We start from the raw sequence: 22,091 nt of genomic DNA on the forward strand, positions 1-22,091 counted from the left end.
TTATGTTTATTCCTTCACATAGTAGTGACTTTCACTCTGATGGCAGCACCAAACAGTCAACAGAGACCTCAGGGACCACAATGCTAAAATATTTACTATTTGACCCTTTACAGAACAAATTTTCAGTCTTTAGCCTGTACTTATATAATGGTGGTAGTTTTCAAACTTTTTTTTTTTTTTTTTTTGAGACAGAGTCTCACTCTGTTACCCAGGCTAGAGCGCAGTAGCGCGACCTCAGCTCACTGCAGCCTCCACCTCCTGGGTTCAAGCGATTCTCGTGCCTCAGTCTCCTGAGTAGCTGGAATTACAGGCATGCATCACCATGCCTGGCTAATTTTTGTATTTTGAGTAGAGACAGGGTTTCGCCATGTTGATCAGGCTGGTCTCGAACTCCTGACCTCAAGTGATCTGCCCGCCTTGGCCTCCCAAAGTGCTGGGATTACAGACGTGAGCCCCCATGCATGGCCAGTTTTCAACTTTTATGATCCAGGACCTCTTAGAAATTATTGAAGATCTCAAAGAAATTTTGTTTATATGGGTGATATCTATAAATATTTATTGGATTTTAAATTAAAACTGAGGAATTGTTAAATATTTATTCCCTTATTTAAAAATAACAAAAGAAATACATTACATATTAACATTAAATACATCCTTTAAAAAAACTATGTTATAAAACAACAAAAAAAATCGAGTGGTACTTTTATATTCTTGAAAGTATCATTAATGTCTGACTTAATAGAAGATAACTGGATTCTCTGCCTCTGCATTCAATCTGTTGCAATTTATCATGTCTTGTAGTCTCCGAAAAACCACACTTGTGAGAGAATATGGGTGGCAAAGTCGCATAATAACTTAGTATCATTATGAAAATAGCTTTTAAGTCATGGATCTCTTGAAATTTTCCTGGGGAACCCCAGGGTTCTTAGTATACCACTTTTTTATTTTTTTTTTGTTTTTTTTTTTTTTGGGTTTTTTTTGAGATGGAGTTTCACTCTTGTTGTCCAGGCTGGAGTTCAGTGGTGCGAGCTCAGCTCACTGCAACCTCTGCCTTCCGGGTTCAAGCAATTCTCCTTCCTCGGCCTCCCAAGTAGCTGAGATTACAGGCACCCGCCACCACGCCTGGCTATTGTAATTTTGGTAGAGACAGGGTTTCATCATGTTGGCCAGGCTGGTCTTGAACTCCTGACCTCAGGTGATCCATCTACCTCGACCTCCCAAAGTGCTGGGATTACAGGCGTGAGCCGCATCGCTGGGCCTGGACGCCACTTTGGTCATCACTGCTGAATGGTATTTTATGATAGTTGTTTTCTCAAGAGATAAAGAAGTTTTAAAGTGTTCAAAATTCTTGGCTACCTGAAAGAATGTTAACAGTGATTTCGATTTACCATAGGCATGCTCCCTGTGATCTCCACTAGAGAGCTTTCCAACTTTGAGCTCACCCTCAGCCCTGACGGCACAAGAGTTGGAAACCACAAGTGCTCCAACCTCCTGGATTATACTGAAGTGAAGACTCATTATGGTTTCTTGACTGATGCTACCAAAAATCCGGAAATAATTGGAGAGACATATCCTTACCAGTACAGCTTGTCTATCAGAGGTTCTAATACCTTACGCTTCTACCGGAACCTGAACCTAGAGGCCTGTTTATGGGAGTTCGTTAGCTACTATGACATGTCAGAACTCCTTGCTGACTGTGGTGGCACCATTGGAACGGATGGACAGGTACAGATTTATAACACCTGAGTTTGGTCACTGTACAAACCAATTGGTTTGTTTTGTCACATTAGATTTGTACTAAGTCCCAACTCCAGTTTTCCATCTTGGTGGTGTAGGTCATTACTGACAACAGGGGACCGCCAACTGACATGGTGTTAAAATCCATGTCTATTTCTGAACAATGGACCAGAATATATGTGGTTTTGGACAATGTGTTAGAGATATTATATCTATGTCAAAAGGATGCTGTATAATTATTGCCTGAAGCTCAAATCTACTCTGATATTATAAAAATCCAAATACTGACTTCTCTTCAAAGTATACACTGTCTGTTTTTTGTGTTTATGTATAGATGCCTGTGATGTTGTATCATGAGCCACCTAATATGAGGTTTTACAATCCTAGGAGTCAGTCTAATTTTTCTCCCTCTTTTCTAACTTTCTTCTTCTCTTACTTTTATAAAATTTTCTCTTCTTCTAGCCTCCTTTTTTACTCTCCTTCCTTTTCTTTCTGTTTTTCTCCTCTTTCTCGCTTTTGATTCGTTTATCTATTATTAACATAGTCGAAAGTGTTTTTATTAAAAGCTTATTTTTATTTTCACTCTACAGTTACTGATTCTTCTTCATACTACACAAACATTCACACATAAAATACACATACACACACACAATCCTCACCCCTACCCCATCATCAGCAACAAAGTTGTTAAAATGATAAGGAAGCAAGATCTTCTTCAGGTTTACAATAGAGAACCTAAAATATGTAGGGCATGATTTAAAATTGTTATGAGTATTTGAAATAAAAGCAATGCTGTAACTTACCTGAACTAAACAAGGAGTTACATAAGTAGGTTTATGCGTTGAAGTGTTGAATGGTATACAGACTATATAATGCTCTTCCAGATTGAGCTAAAGTGAGGCTGCATTTTTTGTGCTATATTTATAAGGTGTTGAAATATACAACAACCAGTAGCAAGGAAAAACTAGATAACTAGTATGAGGTAATCCCAGAGTAAAGCTGTGGACTTCGACAAGCTCAGCTGGTGTTGATGTTGAATTGGACTCAGAGGTGGTGAGACATGACCATGGCCAGCTTGTCAAAAAGCAGCAATATTTAGTAACTTGCAGGGATTGCTAAAAATGCCAATAGAAATAGCAATAGAGAGGCAGTATAAGATGGTGGAATCTGGATATTAGAATCAAGCAAATGCTGACCAAAATTTGGCTCTGATATTTTCTAGCTATATGTCTTTGAACAAGTTACTTAAACACTTATAAGTGTTTGTCCTGTAGATTCCTCTTTCCTAACCTGTTTTGCCACCTGAAAGAAACATGGAAAATAAAGATTCAATCCCCATAAGAAAATAAAGGCTCATGTTAACAAATCTACCTTAGCCTTTTTCTTTATAGATCAGGTATCTCTAGTTCCTTCAGGTCTTCTATACAAAGCTGCTTCCAATCCTTTACTAAATTCTTTCTATTTCCTTTCTGGTTGCTTTTCTCTCCGATTCTTGCTTACATCACAGCATCTATTGGCATAAACAAAATTGGATATAGAAATAGGATTACATCGTAGTTCTCATTCCTTTTAAAATCACTTCATACACCAGGCGCGGTGGCTCCCACCTGTAATCACGGCACTTTGGGAGGCCGAGGCTGGCGGATCACCTGTGGTCGGGTGTTCAAGAGCAGCCTGACCAACATGGAGAAACCCCATCTCTACTAAAAAAAAATACAAAAATTAGCCGGGTGTGGTGGCGGGCGCCTGTAACCCCAGCTACTCAGGAGGCTGAGGCAGGAGAATCACTTGAACCCAAGAGATGGAGGTTGCAGTGAGCCAAGATCGCACCACTGCATTCCAGCCTAGGTGACAGAGCGAGACTCCATCAACAAAAAAAAAAGAAAAAAAAAAAACATTAGCCGGGCATGGTGATGCTTGCCTGTAATCCCAGCTACTCAGAAGGCTGAGGAAGGAGAATAGCTTGAACCGGGAGGCAGAGGTTGTGGTGAGCCGAGATCACGCTATTGCACTCCAGCCTGGGCAACAAGAGTGAAACTTCATCTCAAAAAATTAAAAAAATAAATAAATAAATAAAATGACTTCATGCTATTGAGCTTCTCTGTGGATTTCATCTAGTTCATAGTCTGTTTTTACCTTTAACAATGTTTTCTATCGTCTCCACAAAGTGGCAGCACTTCTCCATCTTTTGTACATGTTACCCAGGTAGCGTTTTCTATCAATAATAAAAACCCTGCACTTGCCTGCCTAAGCTTTATCCTATGATATCTGTCCACTTTTTTAATGTAGCAAGGCTGTTTTATTTTGAATGCAAAGCACGCCCTCTACTGTGTTCATTCTTCAAATCAAATCTTACTCTAAAATTTAGATTAGCTAAAGTGACTATACTTTGCTAAGTTTTTTAAATTCCAGTTCCTGTATCCAATTATTTGTGTTCAGTATTTTTTTTCTTCCTGTGACTTCTGCCGGCTAGAAAAGTCATTACTCTGCTTCTCTATTGGAGCTGACAACGATTCTACTCCATTAGGTGAAAATCAGCAATTGTAGGTTTTCAGTTAAGTTTTGCCTGTTAGAAAAGCTTACGTTCCATATTAGGAGAGAGTACAATGTAAGAATTACAACATAATTCAGTTCTTAATAGTTTGCGCTACTTTCTTAAGGAAGATGGCTAACTTGTATGAGTTCCTTCTGAAAGACTTCTTCTGCTTTTGCATTGTTAAACATAAATTTAATAGCATAACCATGATGATCAATATCAGAGTGATGACCAGATTCAGAGTAAATCATTGAGATTTTAGGATCTTGTTATAAAATTCTAAAATCCTTAAGCTGTTAAACACATCATAATGCTTATCTGGGCATTAAATTGAATGTGAGTGAATGTGAGGAATGGATATGGTCACAGATTCAATTGCAAGAAACCCAGATGAACTTTTTCCTTTGTTCTTGGTACAAATATGCTGCCTGACAGCGTTCATGAAAATACATGCCAGATTACATCCACACCCTCTATTTGTAAAACGGTGCAAATCCATGTCCTAACAACAGTGGTCAACAGCTTCATCTGAATACAGGCAGATCAGTGTTGAATGCAAGCATATTTCATGAGATGGCACCTGAAGGAAAGCAAAGTAAATGCTTGGTAAATTCTACTTTACACTCTATTTTAGAATGTCATGAGGGCCTTCCAAACTTTTGCATTTCAGCATTAAGGATGGAAAAATGGAGAAAAAATAAAAAGCAAACCATCAGCACAGACTCCATGTGCTTGTGAGAGGCTTCGTGGTTTTATTGACCACCTCAGCAAACAGCCCCTGCAGCAAGCCAGTGCTGACCCACGTCTGTTTGTCCTCAGTCCCACAGAGCCCAGGCCAAGCGCCTAGCAGACATTACTTGCCCTCCTCCAGTCCTTCCCAAATTTGGCATCTTAGCTCAAGGTAATCACTGTGCAAACACATTTTATCAACTGGTAATTGCTTTTGCTAGGAACAACATGATAGATAATTGATTTTTTACATGTGTTCTTGTCGCTAAAGCTACTACCATAAAATATTGTCAAGTTCCTGCATTTTTCTTTGTAAATGAAAATCTAACACACTCTGTAAGGGTTTTCTGCCTTCTCCAACCTCCCAATTCAGATGATTTACCTTATTAGTTAACAGGAGAGTTATCTGTTAACAGCAATGAAGTGTGATTGACTTTTATGCAGCTAGGCTACATCTAGCTTCAGCTGTTATTAAAACTATATCTGATGTTGCCATCTCATTTATTTGTATGTTCATTCATTAAAGAAATATTCAGTGAACACCTACTCTGTGCCAGGGAATATACCAAGTGCTCATGAGGACACCAGACAAGAAGCTTACAGAGCAACAAAGTAGTCAGATCATCACTCATAAAAGTGAAGAATTTTACTTGCCGAGAAAAACAAATTTGGAATTTCTCTAATGATATTTGACTCTAAAATGATTTTATTAGTTTCTAAAATATAAACACAGATAAATAGCAGGAAAAGCAAAATAGAGATGAATTAAATAAATGATTCCACTCTACCTTTATGTGTGACACGTATTTTGTAAACAAAATTTAAAGTTGTTTGGGTACACAATAAAAAACGCTTCAGAGGCAAAATGGTTATTAAAGCTAAATTAAGTTCTTAGAACTATCGAATAGTTTGGTAGCTTTTCTCTTGAAACCAATTTTTTAAAATAATTGAAGACTGCAGATCATTTGATCTTTTATTGTCCTGGCTCGCTGTTTTGCAACGTAGAATCTTAACTCTCCCATTTGTAAGGTAAACAGCAACTGTGCATGAATAAGCTACAGACACGCAACCCCAATCATAGTTTTCACTTAAAACATGAAATTATAATGTACTTATGAGAAGACATAGCATAATTTTGGAAAAGTAAACAAATTTTTTTTCTTAGTTGCTTTGAGGAATAATTATGCCTCTTTTTTACTGTGCATTTGATTTAGAAATATGAAACTTTGAGGCTGGAACATACTGAAGAGGTCATTTTTCCATCCCACTGTTTTATACTTTGTACACTGATTTTCTTTTATATGTAAGCCACTCTAAATTATTTTGCAAGATATATACTTACCCCAGTGTGTAGTAGAATAAATTTGACAGTGTGTTACTTTTTCCATGATATTTGCATTTTACACTTTCCTTTTAAATATGGAATTTAAAGTATTGCTTGCCTTTGATGGAGAAACTTCAAACAGCAATGAGGACATATGAAATCACTCATTGTGTCTCGGTTTCGTTAAGATTTGACAGATATTTCTTTCATTATAAACAAATACCTTGAAAAGTCCTGTGAGATAGGCTGAAAGAAAATTAAGTGCGTTTTAAGTTGACATCTAAAAGTTGAATGATTGCATTGCACTCTTCACTTTTGAAGAAGGTAGGTGATCTAGATGGTCAAGGTAGCTTCATTTAGGCTCCAGTTCCTCTAGGTAGAGATTCTAAGTAGACAGAAAGAAGACCTAGCCATGGGTACTAAGAAAATGCAATGGAATGCTGATTCTGTGTCAAAAATGATCAAACTCTAGTTTCCCACAACATCAAATAAAATCAAACAAGAATTAGTCGGGGAGCTGTGCTCCAAGTAACTTATTCTTAGGAAGTGAATATTAGTAATTCCCTCCAAAATAGCATACTCAGTAACATTTGATGGACAGAGTATAATATTGGAAAAGAGTATTCTTAGCACCTATAAAGTTTAATTGGGAATCTATGCCTAAAGCCTAATTATTTTTTAAAATCATGGTTTATTAAAAGTGTAAGGTAAAATATTAAGGACTAGTGGCATATGGATTGACTTAATCACTGTCCATTTCACTGCACTTCAAAATCAATGGCTCAATGAAGTAATAACAGCTGCCCATAGAAACTACTGTCTCAAAGGACTTTTAATGAAAAGCACCTCTCCCGCTGGCCAGGCTAACAGGTAGTAGGGACTGCTAGCTACTATACTATACAGTTAAGAATAAAATCAGTTGTTTGGTTGATGGTTCTTTTCTATGTATTTTTATTAGGGATCCAGGTCATCATTTTTGTGACATGAGCAGTTTACTTTTAACTTCATAAGAATGTTCTAAATTATAGTTCTCGTGGTTTAAATTATTTGCTAACTTATGCCTATGATTCTTGTTGTGAGCTCAGTGTGGAAGGAGAACTAGACCATTATCAGACAGCCTGACTGAAACTTCTATGGAGTGTGATCTGACCTAAGTCCTTTCCTCTTGTGTAGAAGAGGCTGGTTGTATTTGTCCTACTATCGTGCAGAGCTATTTTGAGAATTAAATATGATAACCTTTGTTAGATGACCTTAGGACTGCCTTCATCTTTGTTTGGAATACGATGAAGTATGACAGAATAGGAAAAAACATGGGCCAGAAGCTGAGTTCTGATCTTGTCCGAGCCATTCAGGAGGCTTCGAGAATACTGTGGGACATGTGCCTTTTTCCTTTGAGTCTTAATTTTATCTTCTTTTCTTTCTATCTGTCATCCACTGACTATCCAATTATCCATCCATACATGCAAATATAATTATGGTGGAGACTGAAAATATTAAATAGTGTTTATTGAGAAACTAGTACAGTTTCTGAAATGTGGTAAGTACTCAATAAATAAATATTAGTTTATCCTCCACTATTCCCAACCCATCTACTAAATACCAGAAAGAGGAAAACATAAAATTCAAGGCAAGACACTTCATTTCAACTAATTATTCTTGAGATATTATAAATGTTATACATCATTATTAAATATATTTGCTTCCAGATCTATGTTTCATATTCCTTTAATAAAAAAGTAGCTCATAGCAGCATTTTTTATAATAGCCAAAAACTGGAAACAACCCAAATGGCCATGAAGTGATAAATAGACAAATGAAATGTAATGCTTGCATGCAATGGGATACAATTCAGTAACAGGGGAATGAAGTATTGAAACGTGCTCCAATATGGATGCACCTTGAAAACATTACGCTAAATGAAAGAAATCTATCACAAAAGACCACATTTTGTATGATTCCATTCATATGAAATGTCCAGGATAGACAAATACATAAAGACCTAGTGGTTGCCAGGGACTGGCGGGGAGGAGGGATTAGGGGGTGACTGCTAATAAATACAGGCTTCCTTTTGGAGGCGATGAAAATCTTCCAAAATTGATTGTGTTGGTTGCACAACTCCTTGAATATACTAAGAACCATTGAATTGTTTACTTTAAATAGGTGAATTATATGGTATGTAAACTATCTTCATAAAACTGTTCTAAAGTGAAGAGGATTTTGTAAGTATAGTATGCTCAAAATAATGCACTGTCTTAAGGATTTCTGGTACATATCCTTTGTTGCCAATAAAGGTGGTTAGTAACAACTATTTAATCGATCCAAAATTAAGTGAGGGAAAAACCGTGTTATAAAATGCTCATTTCCTCTTCTCAGTGATTACTCAAAATCTTCAGTTAAGCGAAAGGAGAAAATGGCTTGTACAAAATGAGGCTCATTTAGTTAACACTGAGTCATGTTGATAGATGTAATTTTATTGTTTTAGGTCCTAAACCTAGTGCAGTCCTATGTGACCCTTCGAGTCCCTCTGTATGTTTCCTACGTATTCCATTCCCCCGTGGGGGTAGGAGGCTGGCAGCATTTTGACTTGAAGTCAGAGCTTCGTCTAACTTTTGTGTACGACACTGCCATCTTGTGGAATGACGGAATTGGCAGCCCCCCAGAGGCTGAACTTCAAGGTGAGTTCCGAAGACTTGGAACACTCTATAGTTTTGTAACCTATTTAGATTATTTAAGAGGATTTTTTTGCCATTGCTAAAAGTAGTACAAGCAACTTTCAGTAGATTTTCTTTTTCTATTCTATAATAAGATGATTTTACCTTTTCATCAAAAAAACTTTAAATCACATTAGGGCTTTAAATTTGTGTAATATGGGATTATTAAATATAACGATATATTTCATGCATATTTTATCCTTGCGATCTATTTTAGGTGATTAATTATTTATGTGTTACATAACACAACATATATATTTTTCTGGATTCTAGAAAATGGATAGAGGAAGCTCCGACGAAAATAAGAAATGACCAAGGGAAAAGTTACACATTTTATTTCAGAAAAAAAGAAGTGCATTTAAATTAAATACAAATCATGGCCTGAATTCTAGTCATGACTCTACAACTAACTAGCTGTGAGATCTCAAGCATATTGCTTAATCTTTCTGGGACTTAATTTTTTCTGGATGATAGACAAAACTTCTAATATCTCCTTCTGATTTAAAATTCTGTTACTCTGGGATACTTTAGCTGAATGTCTGCAAACTCTGTGAATGTCACTAGCTCAAGTTCGCAAGCATTTGCAAAACTTGGTTTCAATCTCCATGTTAGACTCATAGTTCAAAGTCCACAAGCATCAATCTAATAAATCCATTAGTAGGATGCGTGCTTTTTCTTTTTCAGACATATATTACTGTTCTGATTCCACAAACATCCGCAGTGTCGTGCCAGTACTACATTTTATCAGCCAGCAGGAAAACAGAGTTAATTGTACACCTCAAATGTAAATCTACTCTCTTAAGCGGATTAAAACCTATTTATGCTCTGTTCATTTTGTTGTTGTCTTTTTTCTCCATGTTTCATTTTGAATAGCTTCTATTTTAGAGCCATGTGACAGGTAATATGATCACCCTGAGTTATGATTCCTAATTATTTCAAATGTTTTAAGTCCATGTCTTGTTTTAGAAGATGTATATTTAAGTTAATCTTAATGAGGATTTTTCTGTGGTTCCCAACCTCCACATAGGATCTGTTTGCTTCTGATTTCTGGAGCCAAATTTTATCAAACTGCTAAGTTTCTTGGGAAGGCTTCAGAGCTTTCTTTAAGTCTATAAAATTAGGAATAATTCTAGATAACTCAAACCTATTTGTATTTACATGTCCGAATCTCCATCATTTTGACAATTTTGTAATGCCTCTCAATTTACAGCTTCATTTTTGTAAATTCAGATTTTAAAAAAAATTTATCTATTTTAATTAATCTGTGTATTTCATAGTGACTTCACTCATGTTACTTAACAATTCATTTTGGCTCCCTTTTCTGCTTAGAAAAGAAAATGAAGGTACTTCTGCCTCCATTATTCAGAATTCTTCTGATAATACGCTTTGCCCAGAATGCTTAAAGACAAGTCAAACGTGAATTAATTTTTGGAAGGAATCTGTATATAAGAGGTCTCTGGCTACATATGTTGTCATTCTTGGTACTTTCTCCATCATAGGCTCTCTCTATCCAACCAGCATGCGCATCGGTGATGAGGGGCGCTTGGCCGTGCACTTCAAGACAGAGGCTCAGTTCCATGGCTTATTTGTGCTGTCACATCCTGGTAAGCCCTGTTATCTTTTAACAACCACTCATCACACAAAAATGAGATAGACTTTCCATCTTCACACATTTCAGCGTGCTTCCCTGTTACCACTGAAGCCCTTAATCTCAAATGAATTATACATGTTCAATTGTCTCCATGAGGGCTTGATAATTGTTCAGCTTCATCTCATAATCCACAAAATTATCATTATGCAGACTCAGAGAAAATGCAAAATAATAAGAGTAAAATTAAAAGGAAACCCTATTGAGTTCATTTTAAGTAAAGTTTTCCTTAAAGAGCGTACGAATAATGATTTCTTTCTCTGCTTTGCTTCCATTGTGCAAATTGAATTGCAGATGATTCATTCAGCAGGCAGTTCTCTTTTCACAGCTTTTTCCTAGGTACTGTGAGAAACCCTTTTAATAGGGTCAGAAGAGATACTTCACTTTCATATTTACGTTTTGGACATGTTAATTATGTTTAATAAGTATTGGCTATGCAATTTTACTAACTGTGATGCACCGTGCTTTGAATATCAATAAGGCAGATAAGGCAGCAGTTGGTACAATCCCACGTCTAACTTCATTTGTTTTTTTTTTTTTTAATAAGGGACATTTCACTAGAAAAAGCTTATTTTTTATTTGACTCTCCATATTACCAATTTAGTAACATGGAGAGTCAAATAAAAAATAAGCTATTTTTCTGCCAGCTTATGTTAGATTGGGAAAGGGAAAATAGTTCACTCAACATCTCTTTTTTTTTTTTTTTTTTTTTTTTTTTTGAGACTGGCAGTCTCGCTCTATCGCCCAGGCTGGGGTGCACGTGGCCGGATTCTCAGCTCTGGCAAGCTCCGACCTTCCCGGGTCACGCCATTTCTCCCTGGCCTCTGCCTCCCGAGTAGCTGGACTAACGGGCGCCGCATCCTCGCTCCGGCTTTAGTTTTTTGCTCTACTATTTTAGTAGTACGACTGGGGTTTCACGGCTGTTATGCTCAGGATCGGTCTCGATTCCCTGACCTCGTGATCCGCACCGCCTCGGCCTTGCTGGGGTTACAGGCTTGAGCCACCGCGTCCGGCCCACTCAACATCTTTATACCCTTTCTTCTGGGCTTGAACTCTAACGAAAGAGAATAGAGCTAAATAATTAGGAAGAGAAAGAGGCTTCGTTGTATTTTTATGGAACTGAGCTACAAGAAAGAAATTATCCAAAAAAATCATTTTGCTTTATTGTACTTGACAGTTCTGGAAAATGAGGATTTTCTGGTGGATACAGTTTTCTTCTACATGCCTACCTTTCTAATAAACTGAATCTTTGTGTAGCCATGATGGCTGGTAATCTAAGTAAAATTAGACTCCATTCATAAATTGGGTTTGCCCAGCTGTGTGGATACTAATAGACTATTTTAAGCTCATAGCTTAAAATACTAATTACTAATAGACTATTCAGCTCATAGCTTCGGTGTACAATAAATGCATTCACATCACCCTTCATTGTGCTGCTCTGACTCCCCAGAAAGTAGCTCTGAACAATCTGAGTGTTTCTGTACAATTATCTTTTGACAGAACTATAGAGCAGAAACAGCACTGAAGTGGGAATCAGAAAGTCCCATCCTAGCTGTGTGATCTTTGGAAAGTCACATAGTCACTCACAGCCCAGTTTCTTCATCTGTCAGAGGAGGATAATTATACCAACCATGACTGCTTTGCAGCCTTCTTATAAAAACGAACCAAATAATGTATGATAGTGTATTTTGAAAACTCTAAACTGTTACGCACTCTTAATTGAACCACTATGTCATTATTTTCATTACTGGCATTTTCCTAGCATCCTTTACAAGCTCAGTGATCATGTCAGCTGATCATCCAGGCCTGACATTTTCCCTCCACCTAATAAGGAGTGAACCAACCTATAACCAGCCAGTACAGCAGTGGAGCTTTGTCTCTGACTTTGCCGTAAGTGACTAAGACTCTTCATTGATTTTCTTCTGCTGCTACTGTCTGATTACACCTCAGATTTTTAAATGTAATATATCAATGTCTTCTCTTCAAAGGTACGTGACTACTCAGGCACCTATACTGTGAAGCTGGTGCCATGCACCGCCCCATCACATCAGGAATACCGCCTGCCAGTCACCTGCAACCCCAGAGAGCCTGTCACCTTTGACCTTGACATCCGATTCCAACAGGTGTGGCTTACAGAATTATCATCTCATGACTTGCAGAATCCCACTTTGTTTTTCATTTAATAGTTTAAAAAAAGAAGTATCCACACACGAATAACTTTAATTCTTGCATGCTGAAAAGAAAAGAAATCAGACAGTTAAGGAAGCAAGGGATAAAAGAATGAGGAAAGATTTGCTCTTTATCTGTTGTTAGCACAGGATGTAAAATTCGGAGTTTAAATGTATGCAATGGTTATTTTTTTCTTATCTGATCTTATCTTGTCTCCTCCTGAAGTTTGCTGTCTTGGAGATTTGAGAATTTTCCCCACACTTCTGCATTTCTTGTCTTGTTCTTCTCTAAAGAGAATGAAATCCTGTAGCTCAAACCACCTCAAAGTACCTAATTGCCATTATGTATTATAAGAAATGTGATGGCATCTTCTTTTCAAGAATTTATACTATTGACCTTCTACTGACAATGATATTTACAAGTCCTTTATATACCCAATAAACCAGCGGAAATGAGCTCAAGCAATGCTATTTAGTCCCATTCAAAAAATGACTTGATCCCACCAGTTTCGCCTTCTCAAGGACAAAAGCAATGTTACAGCTCTCTAACGTGGCTGGGTAGGGTGTGAAAATTGCAGTGCAGTGCTTCGTGTTCTACAGTCAGTGTACAGTGAATGTGTGTAATCTGTGAACAGTATGTTTGCGTACCATCAGAACCACCAATGCATAAAAGGACTTTTGCCTTTGGTTTTAGGTCAGTGATCCAGTGGCTGCTGAGTTTAGCTTGAACACCCAAATGTACCTGCTCTCTAAGAAGAGTCTCTGGTTGTCTGATGGATCCATGGGATTTGGGCAAGAGAGTGATGTTGCTTTTGCAGAAGGTATCACTTTACAAATGAGAGGGATACTCTATTTGTCATGTATATCTTTTGCGCTTTGCTTTTTGGGGATTGTGTTTGAGGGGGGAAATTATAGCTTCTTTAATGGTTTTGAGAATGTAACTGACTCTTTACTCACGCTGACTGGTGTGGGAAGTCATTGCAATTGGGTATATGTTACTGGATATCTTTTTATTCTGAGGAAGCTAATCTCTAGCTCTCTTACCTAAGTGACTTTTGAAACAAGTCTAAATGATTTTCTTGAATGTTTTTTCCAACCTGCATAAACTTAAATGCTGCAGCTACATGAGATTGTAAATGCCTCTTAAGTGTAGGTCGTGCCTGCCTTGCTCAATGGTGTACATTCAACGCCTAGCACACATACATAGCAAAAACACCTGGCACGCCTGGTAGGGGTTCAATAATAGTTATGAAATAAATAATTGAACACCGGGGGGTTTCATTAAACCCTCTTTCAGAAACAAATAAAGTTAATTAGACTTTTTATTGATACTTTCTTTCTTAGTGTTATTCCATATTGTATCAGTATATATCTTATCAACTTATTTTTGTAAACTGGACTTGAACCACAATGGGGTATTATTAATGTCAAATTGCAGGCCAGACCTTTGAAATTATTCCCACCTGTGGCTGAGCATCTGAGACTCAATAAATCTTTAGTCACTTGTGGTTAGTCTGCAAAGTGGTCTTACCTGAGGCCTGGGAATGCACCAGATCTTGAAGCTCATATGAACAGGCCTTCAACATTTGATGGTAGATGAGAGTGGCAAGGAAATAATCTCTGTGTCCTCATTGTCATAACCTGTTTACAGTGTCACATTGATATACCTTATCACATAACAGAAATAACATTTCCACATCTCTAATTCAGGTGATATAATTTACGGTCGTGTCATGGTGGATCCTGTCCAGAACCTGGGTGACTCGTTTTACTGCAGCATTGAGAAGGTGTTTCTATGCACTGGAGCTGATGGCTATGTTCCCAAGTATAGTCCAACTAATGCAGAATATGGCTGCTTAGCCGACTCTCCTTCACTCTTATATAGATTTAAAATTGTGGTAAGTGCTTTGACCCAAACAATGAGCTAGACAGATTTTTCAAAGTTCAGCCTCCTTATCTTATATTTAAAAACCAGGCTGGGCACAGCAGCCATACTACAGTCTCAGCACTTTGGGAGGCCAAGATGGAAGGATCACTTGAAGCCAGGATTTCAAGACCAGCCTGGACAACATAGTGAGACCCCATCTCTACAAAAAATTGTAAAAATTAGCCGGGCATCATGGCACATGCCTGGCATCCCAGTTACTTGGGAGGGTGAGGTGGGAAGCTTGCTTAAGTCAGGAATTTCAATCTATGATCATGCTACTGCACTCTGGCCTGGGTGACAGAGAAGGTTCCCATCTCTTAAAAAAAAAAATAGAAAAACAAACAAAATGATCATTTTTCGTAAACCAAATGGTGACATTTTATAGTAATTTGTACTTGCACAAAACAAATAGGGAAACATGCTGTCCTGGCAAAAGCTGGCTTTATCTACAGCAATCACCATTTTCCTTACTGCTTAAAGGACAAAGCTCAGCCAGAGACACAAGCGACCAGTTTTGGAAATGTCCTATTTAATGCCAAACTAGCAGTGGATGACCCTGAGGCCATTCTCTTAGTGAATCAACCTGGATCTGATGGATTTAAAGTTGACTCAACACCACTCTTTCAGGTAGGCCAAAAGCAAGCTCATTTGTAGTAGCTATGTACCCACATGCAAGTTACGGAACATTGAAATGCCTCAGATGTCTCATATATAAATAGCAGTAATAGTAATATTGCATACAGTTAATGGGAACATTGAACAAGATGTGGCATAGAAACCACATAGCCCCTTACTGGGCATATGGTGAGTACTCATAAACCCAGCTTTTATTATTTTTGTTAACAATATATCTGGCTTTCATAGCTTTTATCACTTTTCTTAATGTATTAATATTATTTTAAGACTATGTGTAATGAAGAGTCTTATTTAGCCCAGAATGTAAATCTGTGTCTGACAGTCGAGTAATCTGCTTTTCTTATTCAAAACATCCTTCCTGCTGACTTTTCACGCACATCTTAATTAGAGTGATCTTGTGTGAACTGCTGAACTCAGGAAAGCAATTGTGCACAGCTCCACTCTCAAAGATTTCAGAAACCAAGATACAAACTCCTGACTCAGGGATCAAAGGTGGATGGGGACACAGGCAGCCACCACAACACTGAGCAGAAAAATGCCATAAATTTCAAGATGTGCTTACACTGTAAATCTCTGTCAGAGCAAGTGCACCCTTCAGGATATTTACTGAAAATTAACCCAACAGGACGGCCTGGAGAAATGTGTTATTTTCATTCAACCTAAGGAAGGAATCTTAAGAAAGCGTGTTTGTTATTCTGAATCTTTTCAAACAAGAAGTTGAAATATGATATGTTTTATTTTTATTCTTGCCATTAAATCTCAAAGCATCTGACCTCTCTAAATCCTTCATGCTTCAAAGACTCATCAGAAAATTCCTCCTTTTCCAAAACCCCAGAAAAGCTTGATGATTGATTTTTTTTTCCTCTATGGTCTTTTATGCAATAAGCAGCAAGACACGGTGAAAGGAGTCCTGAGGTTCAGAAGATTTGAGCTATAGTCCTGCCTCTGCCACTAACTAGTTGAGTAACATTGGGCAACTCAGTTAGCTGCTGTATATTCTTATGTGCTCATTTTTTTAATGAATAAGCTAGACTCTATAACCTATTAATAGGTCTTTAGAACTCTCCCATTCTATGACAACAAGTACCAAATATTCACTCCCTTAAGAGTTGCATGGAATGTATCATACAGTGCTTTGCACAGAGCCTTGCACCTAGTACTCATTCAGAAATATTAAGTAAGTTAATTCTGCAGACTAAAATAAATCATCATTTATTAATATCTCTGCCATTAATTTCTCTTGCAAAGAATGGTGAATTAGGTTGATATGGTATCTAGTATCTCCTAACAAATAGAGTTGTGCTTTCTAGGTCGCTCTGGGCCGAGAATGGTATATACATACGATCTATACAGTGAGATCAAAAGACAATGCCAATCGAGGTATTGGCAAAAGAAGCGTGGAGTACCATTCTCTGGTGAGCCAAGGAAAGCCCCAAGCCACCACCAACAGCCGGAAGAAGAGAGAAGTCAGGAGCACACCCTCGCTGGTGTGGGAGATTGGTGCTGAAAACAATAGGGGAACAAACATCCAGCACATTGCCCTGGACCGCACCAAGAGGCAGATCCCCCAGGGGAGAGTACCTCCGGATGGCATCCTCCCCCAGGAGCTCGACAGCCCCAGCTCTGCAGTCAGCCTGGTCACTGTGGTGGGAGGCACCATGGTAGGGTTACTCACCATCTGCCTCACTGTCATTGCAGTGCTGATGTGCAGGGGCAAGGAAAGTTTCAGGGGGAAGGAGGCCCCGAAGGGCTCCAGCAGCAGTGAGCCCATGGTGCCCCCACAGAGCCATCACAATGACAGCTCAGAAGTTTGATGACCGCAGGTAGAATTCACCTTTTCCTTAAGTGCGTCAGAAAAGATCACAATGGAACCCTAAATACTTCTGGTAAACCATAGAGGATGGAGGATGTCTGTGATGAAGCTGCTCAGAGAATATGACTGTACTAATGTACTTTGATTTGAATTCTCCATACTCTTTTGTGTATCAAAGGACAAATTAAGACATCTTTCCTCTCGCCCCAAAGGCAGCAACGATGTACTCACATGTACACAGAGCCATGGATAGATGGTGAGGAATGTACTCCTCATTTCAGACATATTCTCTATGCGGTGGAGATAAATGTATTAAAAGGTGCTAACAGACTCTCTTACAAGTATAAGAGGAGTCTACTGTTGCTATTTCAGTGTGAATGTTGAAGGTGCAATTATCACATTGTTTATTCATTGTATAACAGATTATTACTAGAAAGGTTTTCCTTGCTAGTCTGGAAAACTGGTGAACACACTGTTTATTATGACAAGTTTTCAAATAGGTGAAGACAGTGTAGCATTGTGAACAGGGGTGGCTCAACCCACAAATCAACTGATCCACTACTTGGGAGACAGTAGAAGGAAAGATCGAGGGAAGGAAGTTCACTCACTTGAATTTGAATTGCTTCTCATTCTCATCAGACTCTCCTTGTTTTGTTTGCTTATTTAATTTTAAATTAAACCAAAGAATATGTTAATTCTGGAAGAGATTTTTAAGAGATACTGCTCTGTTTGGGCATATAGTGAGTAACGGTAGAGCTCTTGCATGGTAATATACCTTATTGGTGCTCAACATTTGTGGGAAATTAGAAGGTTGGTGACATTTTGGTGATGAATAAATGCCATAGCGTTAGAGTCACTACAAGACAATGTTCTCTAAGAACTGAGCCTAGATGTTTGCAGTATTGAACCCATAAATGATAATGCGAAACATTATTACAAATGTTGAAGGGAGAACGTGGTATGGATTAATATAATGGGTATAATCAGAGTGCCTCTTATACATACTTTATAGAATAAAAGAACATTTTGACAGATGACAGATGAGGTTATCCCTCAGAGTAGCATAATCACACAATAACATTTAGAACTTAAATTGACTATAGGACATTTTATTAACTTTCTATTCAGCGTCTGGTCCAAATGATGGGACTCTTTGCAACTATCATTCCAGAAATGGTCTTGAAGGTGGCCAGAATCATTGATCATATTTTTCTTTGATTCAAGAAGGCATCACTCTGGCATCCCCAGTTCAGTGAACTGGTACAATGTAGTCCCTCTGAATGTTTAAAAATATCATTGTAACAGTGCTTACCATTCACCTCACAAAGCCAAGGAACTTGAGTGAGCTTCCTTGGCAAGCTTCTCACTGCCTTTCTGCATCAATGTGTTTGTTACCAAATCGCAGACATTTTGCTTAGAAAGGGAAAACTTCAGCTTTCCAAAAGCTAGTAAACATGTTTCAAAGAAAAGTAAGGTCAGGAAAAAAGAATAATGCCTACAGATTATCCTTCAATTGCTAGTTAGAATCCCCTTTCGCTTCTAGCCATAAGCTGGCCACATTGGACGTCTTGGTCGCTGCAGATTTTTAAAAGGCAAACTTCTCAGATCAGATGTGCTCATCTTAATTTGGTGTCTGTAGTATCAACCATTTCTTGATAAAGATAAGGAAGCAACACTGATACTGAGAGAGAGGTAAGGTGTCCAATAGTTGCCTTTCTTTTAGGCAGCTCTGCACTTCATGTTCAGTCTTTCAAAAATAGACTGTAGTATCCTTTCATTGGAGAATTTACAAAAATACCACCTACATCTCAAAAGTCCCACTCACGGCTTTTACAAACAGAAAGTTCTGTGTAGCCCAGGAGTTTATTTAGCAAGATAAATAGTGGTAATTTCTTAATCATTCCCCTTTCCTTTGCTTTACCTTCTGGCAGATGCTTAGCTACTTCTTTGGTTACCTCGTAATTTTTATGGGAATGAATGTGAATTAGGGAACTTCAAATAGTGTGTGCACTTTTCACTACTTACCATTGGGTTCAATTGATGTAGACTGTTAGAGCAAGTATACTCAATCGACCTGCTGATATTTTAGTAGTTAACAGCTTCCGAGCCTTTCGTGCAATTTTGGAGTCTGTCAATGAATATGGTGATCGGTGAAGCGTTACTGTAAGATGTCTGTTTTGAGCCTTTGGGTCAGGCTGGTTTTATACCAAATTTCACTCTACAATGCATATTCTAATGAGGCTACTGTATATAAATTGGAGAGCTTATAAAATACAGAACATTTCTATCCTATCCTACCAAATATTTATCCTTCCCTGTCCTCTATTCTCTTACTCTCCTCTCTCCCTTTTTCCTTCCCTTTATTCCCTTGAAAAGAGAGAGTCTGTGGGAAATAGACAGATACTGCTTTTAAAATATAAGGTACTTGGGATTTTGCATTATTTTCTTAATATCTATTTACTAAATATGTAATTTAATATACATTAATTATTTTTTTGAAACTCTTTTAGTGGGAAGAATATGGTAAATTTTTTGTTAAATAAAATAGACCTTATGTTTAGCATTTTGTTTTTAGAGAGCTTCTCTGGTACTATCAGAACAAACACATAAAATAACTTCCCACAGAGAACAGGATATAGCAATAATAGCTCCTTAGATACTCGGTGGCTTCTGACTCCAATCAAGGTCTTGTTGATGCTATATAGTAAAAATAAAACCAAAAATAAATATTATACTAGTGGCTTTCCTAAGCATATGAATCATGAAGCACTGAAATATGTATTTTAATGATGATCTTATTTATTCCCATTTTTGCCCTTAGTTAACATTTACTGGTGCTCACCTAGGATTGGCTATTCAGAGAGAATGCATAGAAACCAAGCTCCACTTCCTGTCCTTGGGAAGGCTATAACTGAAAGCAGCTCTTCATTTGGACTAAAGTGGCAGGATTTGCATTAGATTCTCTCCTGAACCAAAAACAAAACAGTCATATCCGTGAACCACAATTTAAAAATCTTTCTAGAATAGCAACAGCAGACTCCACTCTTGTTTATCTAAAAGAGCCCTACATGTTATGGATCATTCTGATGACAGATTTATACAAAATGATTCAAACCAGTAACTTAATAAAATAGACCTTCGCAAAGCCTCACTGATGGAGTGCCTTAGAGAGCTGTGGGTGGTACTGCATATTCTTTTCCACTTAGTAAAAGATAGGCCCACTTTATTCCAAGAATAACAGATAGCACATAAACTCTTCTTCCAGCTCGTTAGCAGCATTAGCACCTTCTGAAGTCCACCCTCTCAGAAGAATCCACAATGTTTGAACAATATGCATGAAGGTCAGCTAGCATCCTGCTGCCAAGCCACTACATAGCATTTATGATAAGAAAGACCAATGCTAGGCTCCATATGAAGGGATTTAGTTCTGTAAGCAGCAAAAAAGTGTCTTTATCAAGTCATCTTACCTCTAATTCTTTTCCAGTGTGCCAACTCCAAAGTCAACATTAAAAATGTAAATGGACCTGTATGAATATCACAGAGAGCTTTTCCTTATACATCTCAATGCTGAGAGTTAAAATATTCACAGGTTAAAAATTATTTAAAGTACCAATAATAGAGCTAAATGTAATGACATTTAGATTTTAAAAGTTGGATGTTTTATTTCTGCTTTTTGAAAATACTTATTTAGTATTGACTTGGAATCCAATTCGGTCCTTTAGTAAGTAAAGAAAATAATATGTTTAAAAATGTAAATGTTTTACAAATTTGAAATTTTCATAATTGTATTAATCAGAAAACAAGCACATTGCCATTCTTTGAAACTCATGTTTCTAGACATGACAGCAGTAATGAAAGGATGAAAACAAGTGTCTTCACTAAGCATATGGCAAATAAATGGGACCCACATGTTCAACCCGTTCAATTTACCAAGGTTCAGAAATATGTAATTTAGCAGGAAACTGTAAATACCAGTGCTATCCCAGCCACACATGCACACATACAGATATAAAATCACCAAACCTCTCATTTCTAGGAAAGAGATAACACTAAAGGCATAATTTTAACTGAAATAGTTTCTATGAAGTTTTCCAAAAAGATCAGCAGAAAGCTCATTTGTGAAAACATGGGAGCTTCTTTAATATTAGTTCTGAGGTTAATATATTTACTGGAGGTATTTTCCTAGAATTGATTTCAGTATTGCATGGTAATAACATTTAATTTTTAAGGAAACATTATATATAGGTTCAAATTATCCCTTAATGTAGATTTCTCCCCTTTTCCATATATTTTGATACCAAGAAACAAAACGCTTTGAGATTTTGGTAACTTTTGATTTTGATAAAACATTTTAAAATAGAAGAACATGATATTTTTCTGTAGTTTCCACCAGGAAGAGTACATCAAAACTTTGTAAGGAAAGAAAACTGACTCTCTCTTGAACTAATGTTGATAAAATATACTAATGTCTCTCTTTATTTTATTAGGAGAAAAATCAGAACATTTAATTTACAAACTTTTAAACAGCAGTAATAGTTCCTTAGATGCTCAGTATCTTTCTTCCCTGTCTTTCAAGCACATTTAATTTCTTTCCCCTGGTATTTGTTTGCTTTGTGTTTTTTCAATATTTTGTTTTGCTAAAGACCAATTGACAACAACAAAGCTGGTCCAGCCATGACACCTACTTTAGCATAACACTAAGTAAATTTTTTCTTTCTCTTTCTTTCTTTCTTTCTTTCTTTCTTTCTTTCTTTCTTTCTTTCTTTCTTTCTTTCTTTCTTTCTTTCCTTTTCTTTCTTTCTTCTTTCTTTCTTTCTTTCTTTCTTTTTCTTTCTTTCTTCTTTCTTTCTTTCTTTCTTTCT

General features: G+C 37.3%; 1 protein-coding gene across 1 annotated transcript in view; it reads left to right on the plus strand.

Moving 5' to 3' along the window:
* Positions 1-22,002, plus strand: part of FREM2 (FRAS1 related extracellular matrix 2) — a 199,102-nt gene extending 177,100 nt beyond the window's left edge. Inside the window, exons 16-24 of the mRNA XM_017854164.1 lie at positions 1,394-1,725; positions 8,809-9,001; positions 10,537-10,641; positions 12,448-12,575; positions 12,674-12,808; positions 13,548-13,674; positions 14,564-14,751; positions 15,261-15,407; positions 16,727-22,002. Of these exons, the coding sequence (XP_017709653.1) occupies positions 1,394-1,725; positions 8,809-9,001; positions 10,537-10,641; positions 12,448-12,575; positions 12,674-12,808; positions 13,548-13,674; positions 14,564-14,751; positions 15,261-15,407; positions 16,727-17,230 (1,859 nt within the window). The 3' untranslated portion in view covers positions 17,231-22,002. The remainder of the gene's footprint in view (positions 1-1,393; positions 1,726-8,808; positions 9,002-10,536; positions 10,642-12,447; positions 12,576-12,673; positions 12,809-13,547; positions 13,675-14,563; positions 14,752-15,260; positions 15,408-16,726) is intronic.
* Positions 22,003-22,091: the final 89 nt, after the last annotated feature.

Source organism: Rhinopithecus bieti, unplaced genomic scaffold (genome assembly GCF_001698545.2).
Source record: "Rhinopithecus bieti isolate Rb0 unplaced genomic scaffold, ASM169854v2 scaffold_35538, whole genome shotgun sequence".
NCBI classification, from domain to species: domain Eukaryota; kingdom Metazoa; phylum Chordata; class Mammalia; order Primates; family Cercopithecidae; genus Rhinopithecus; species Rhinopithecus bieti.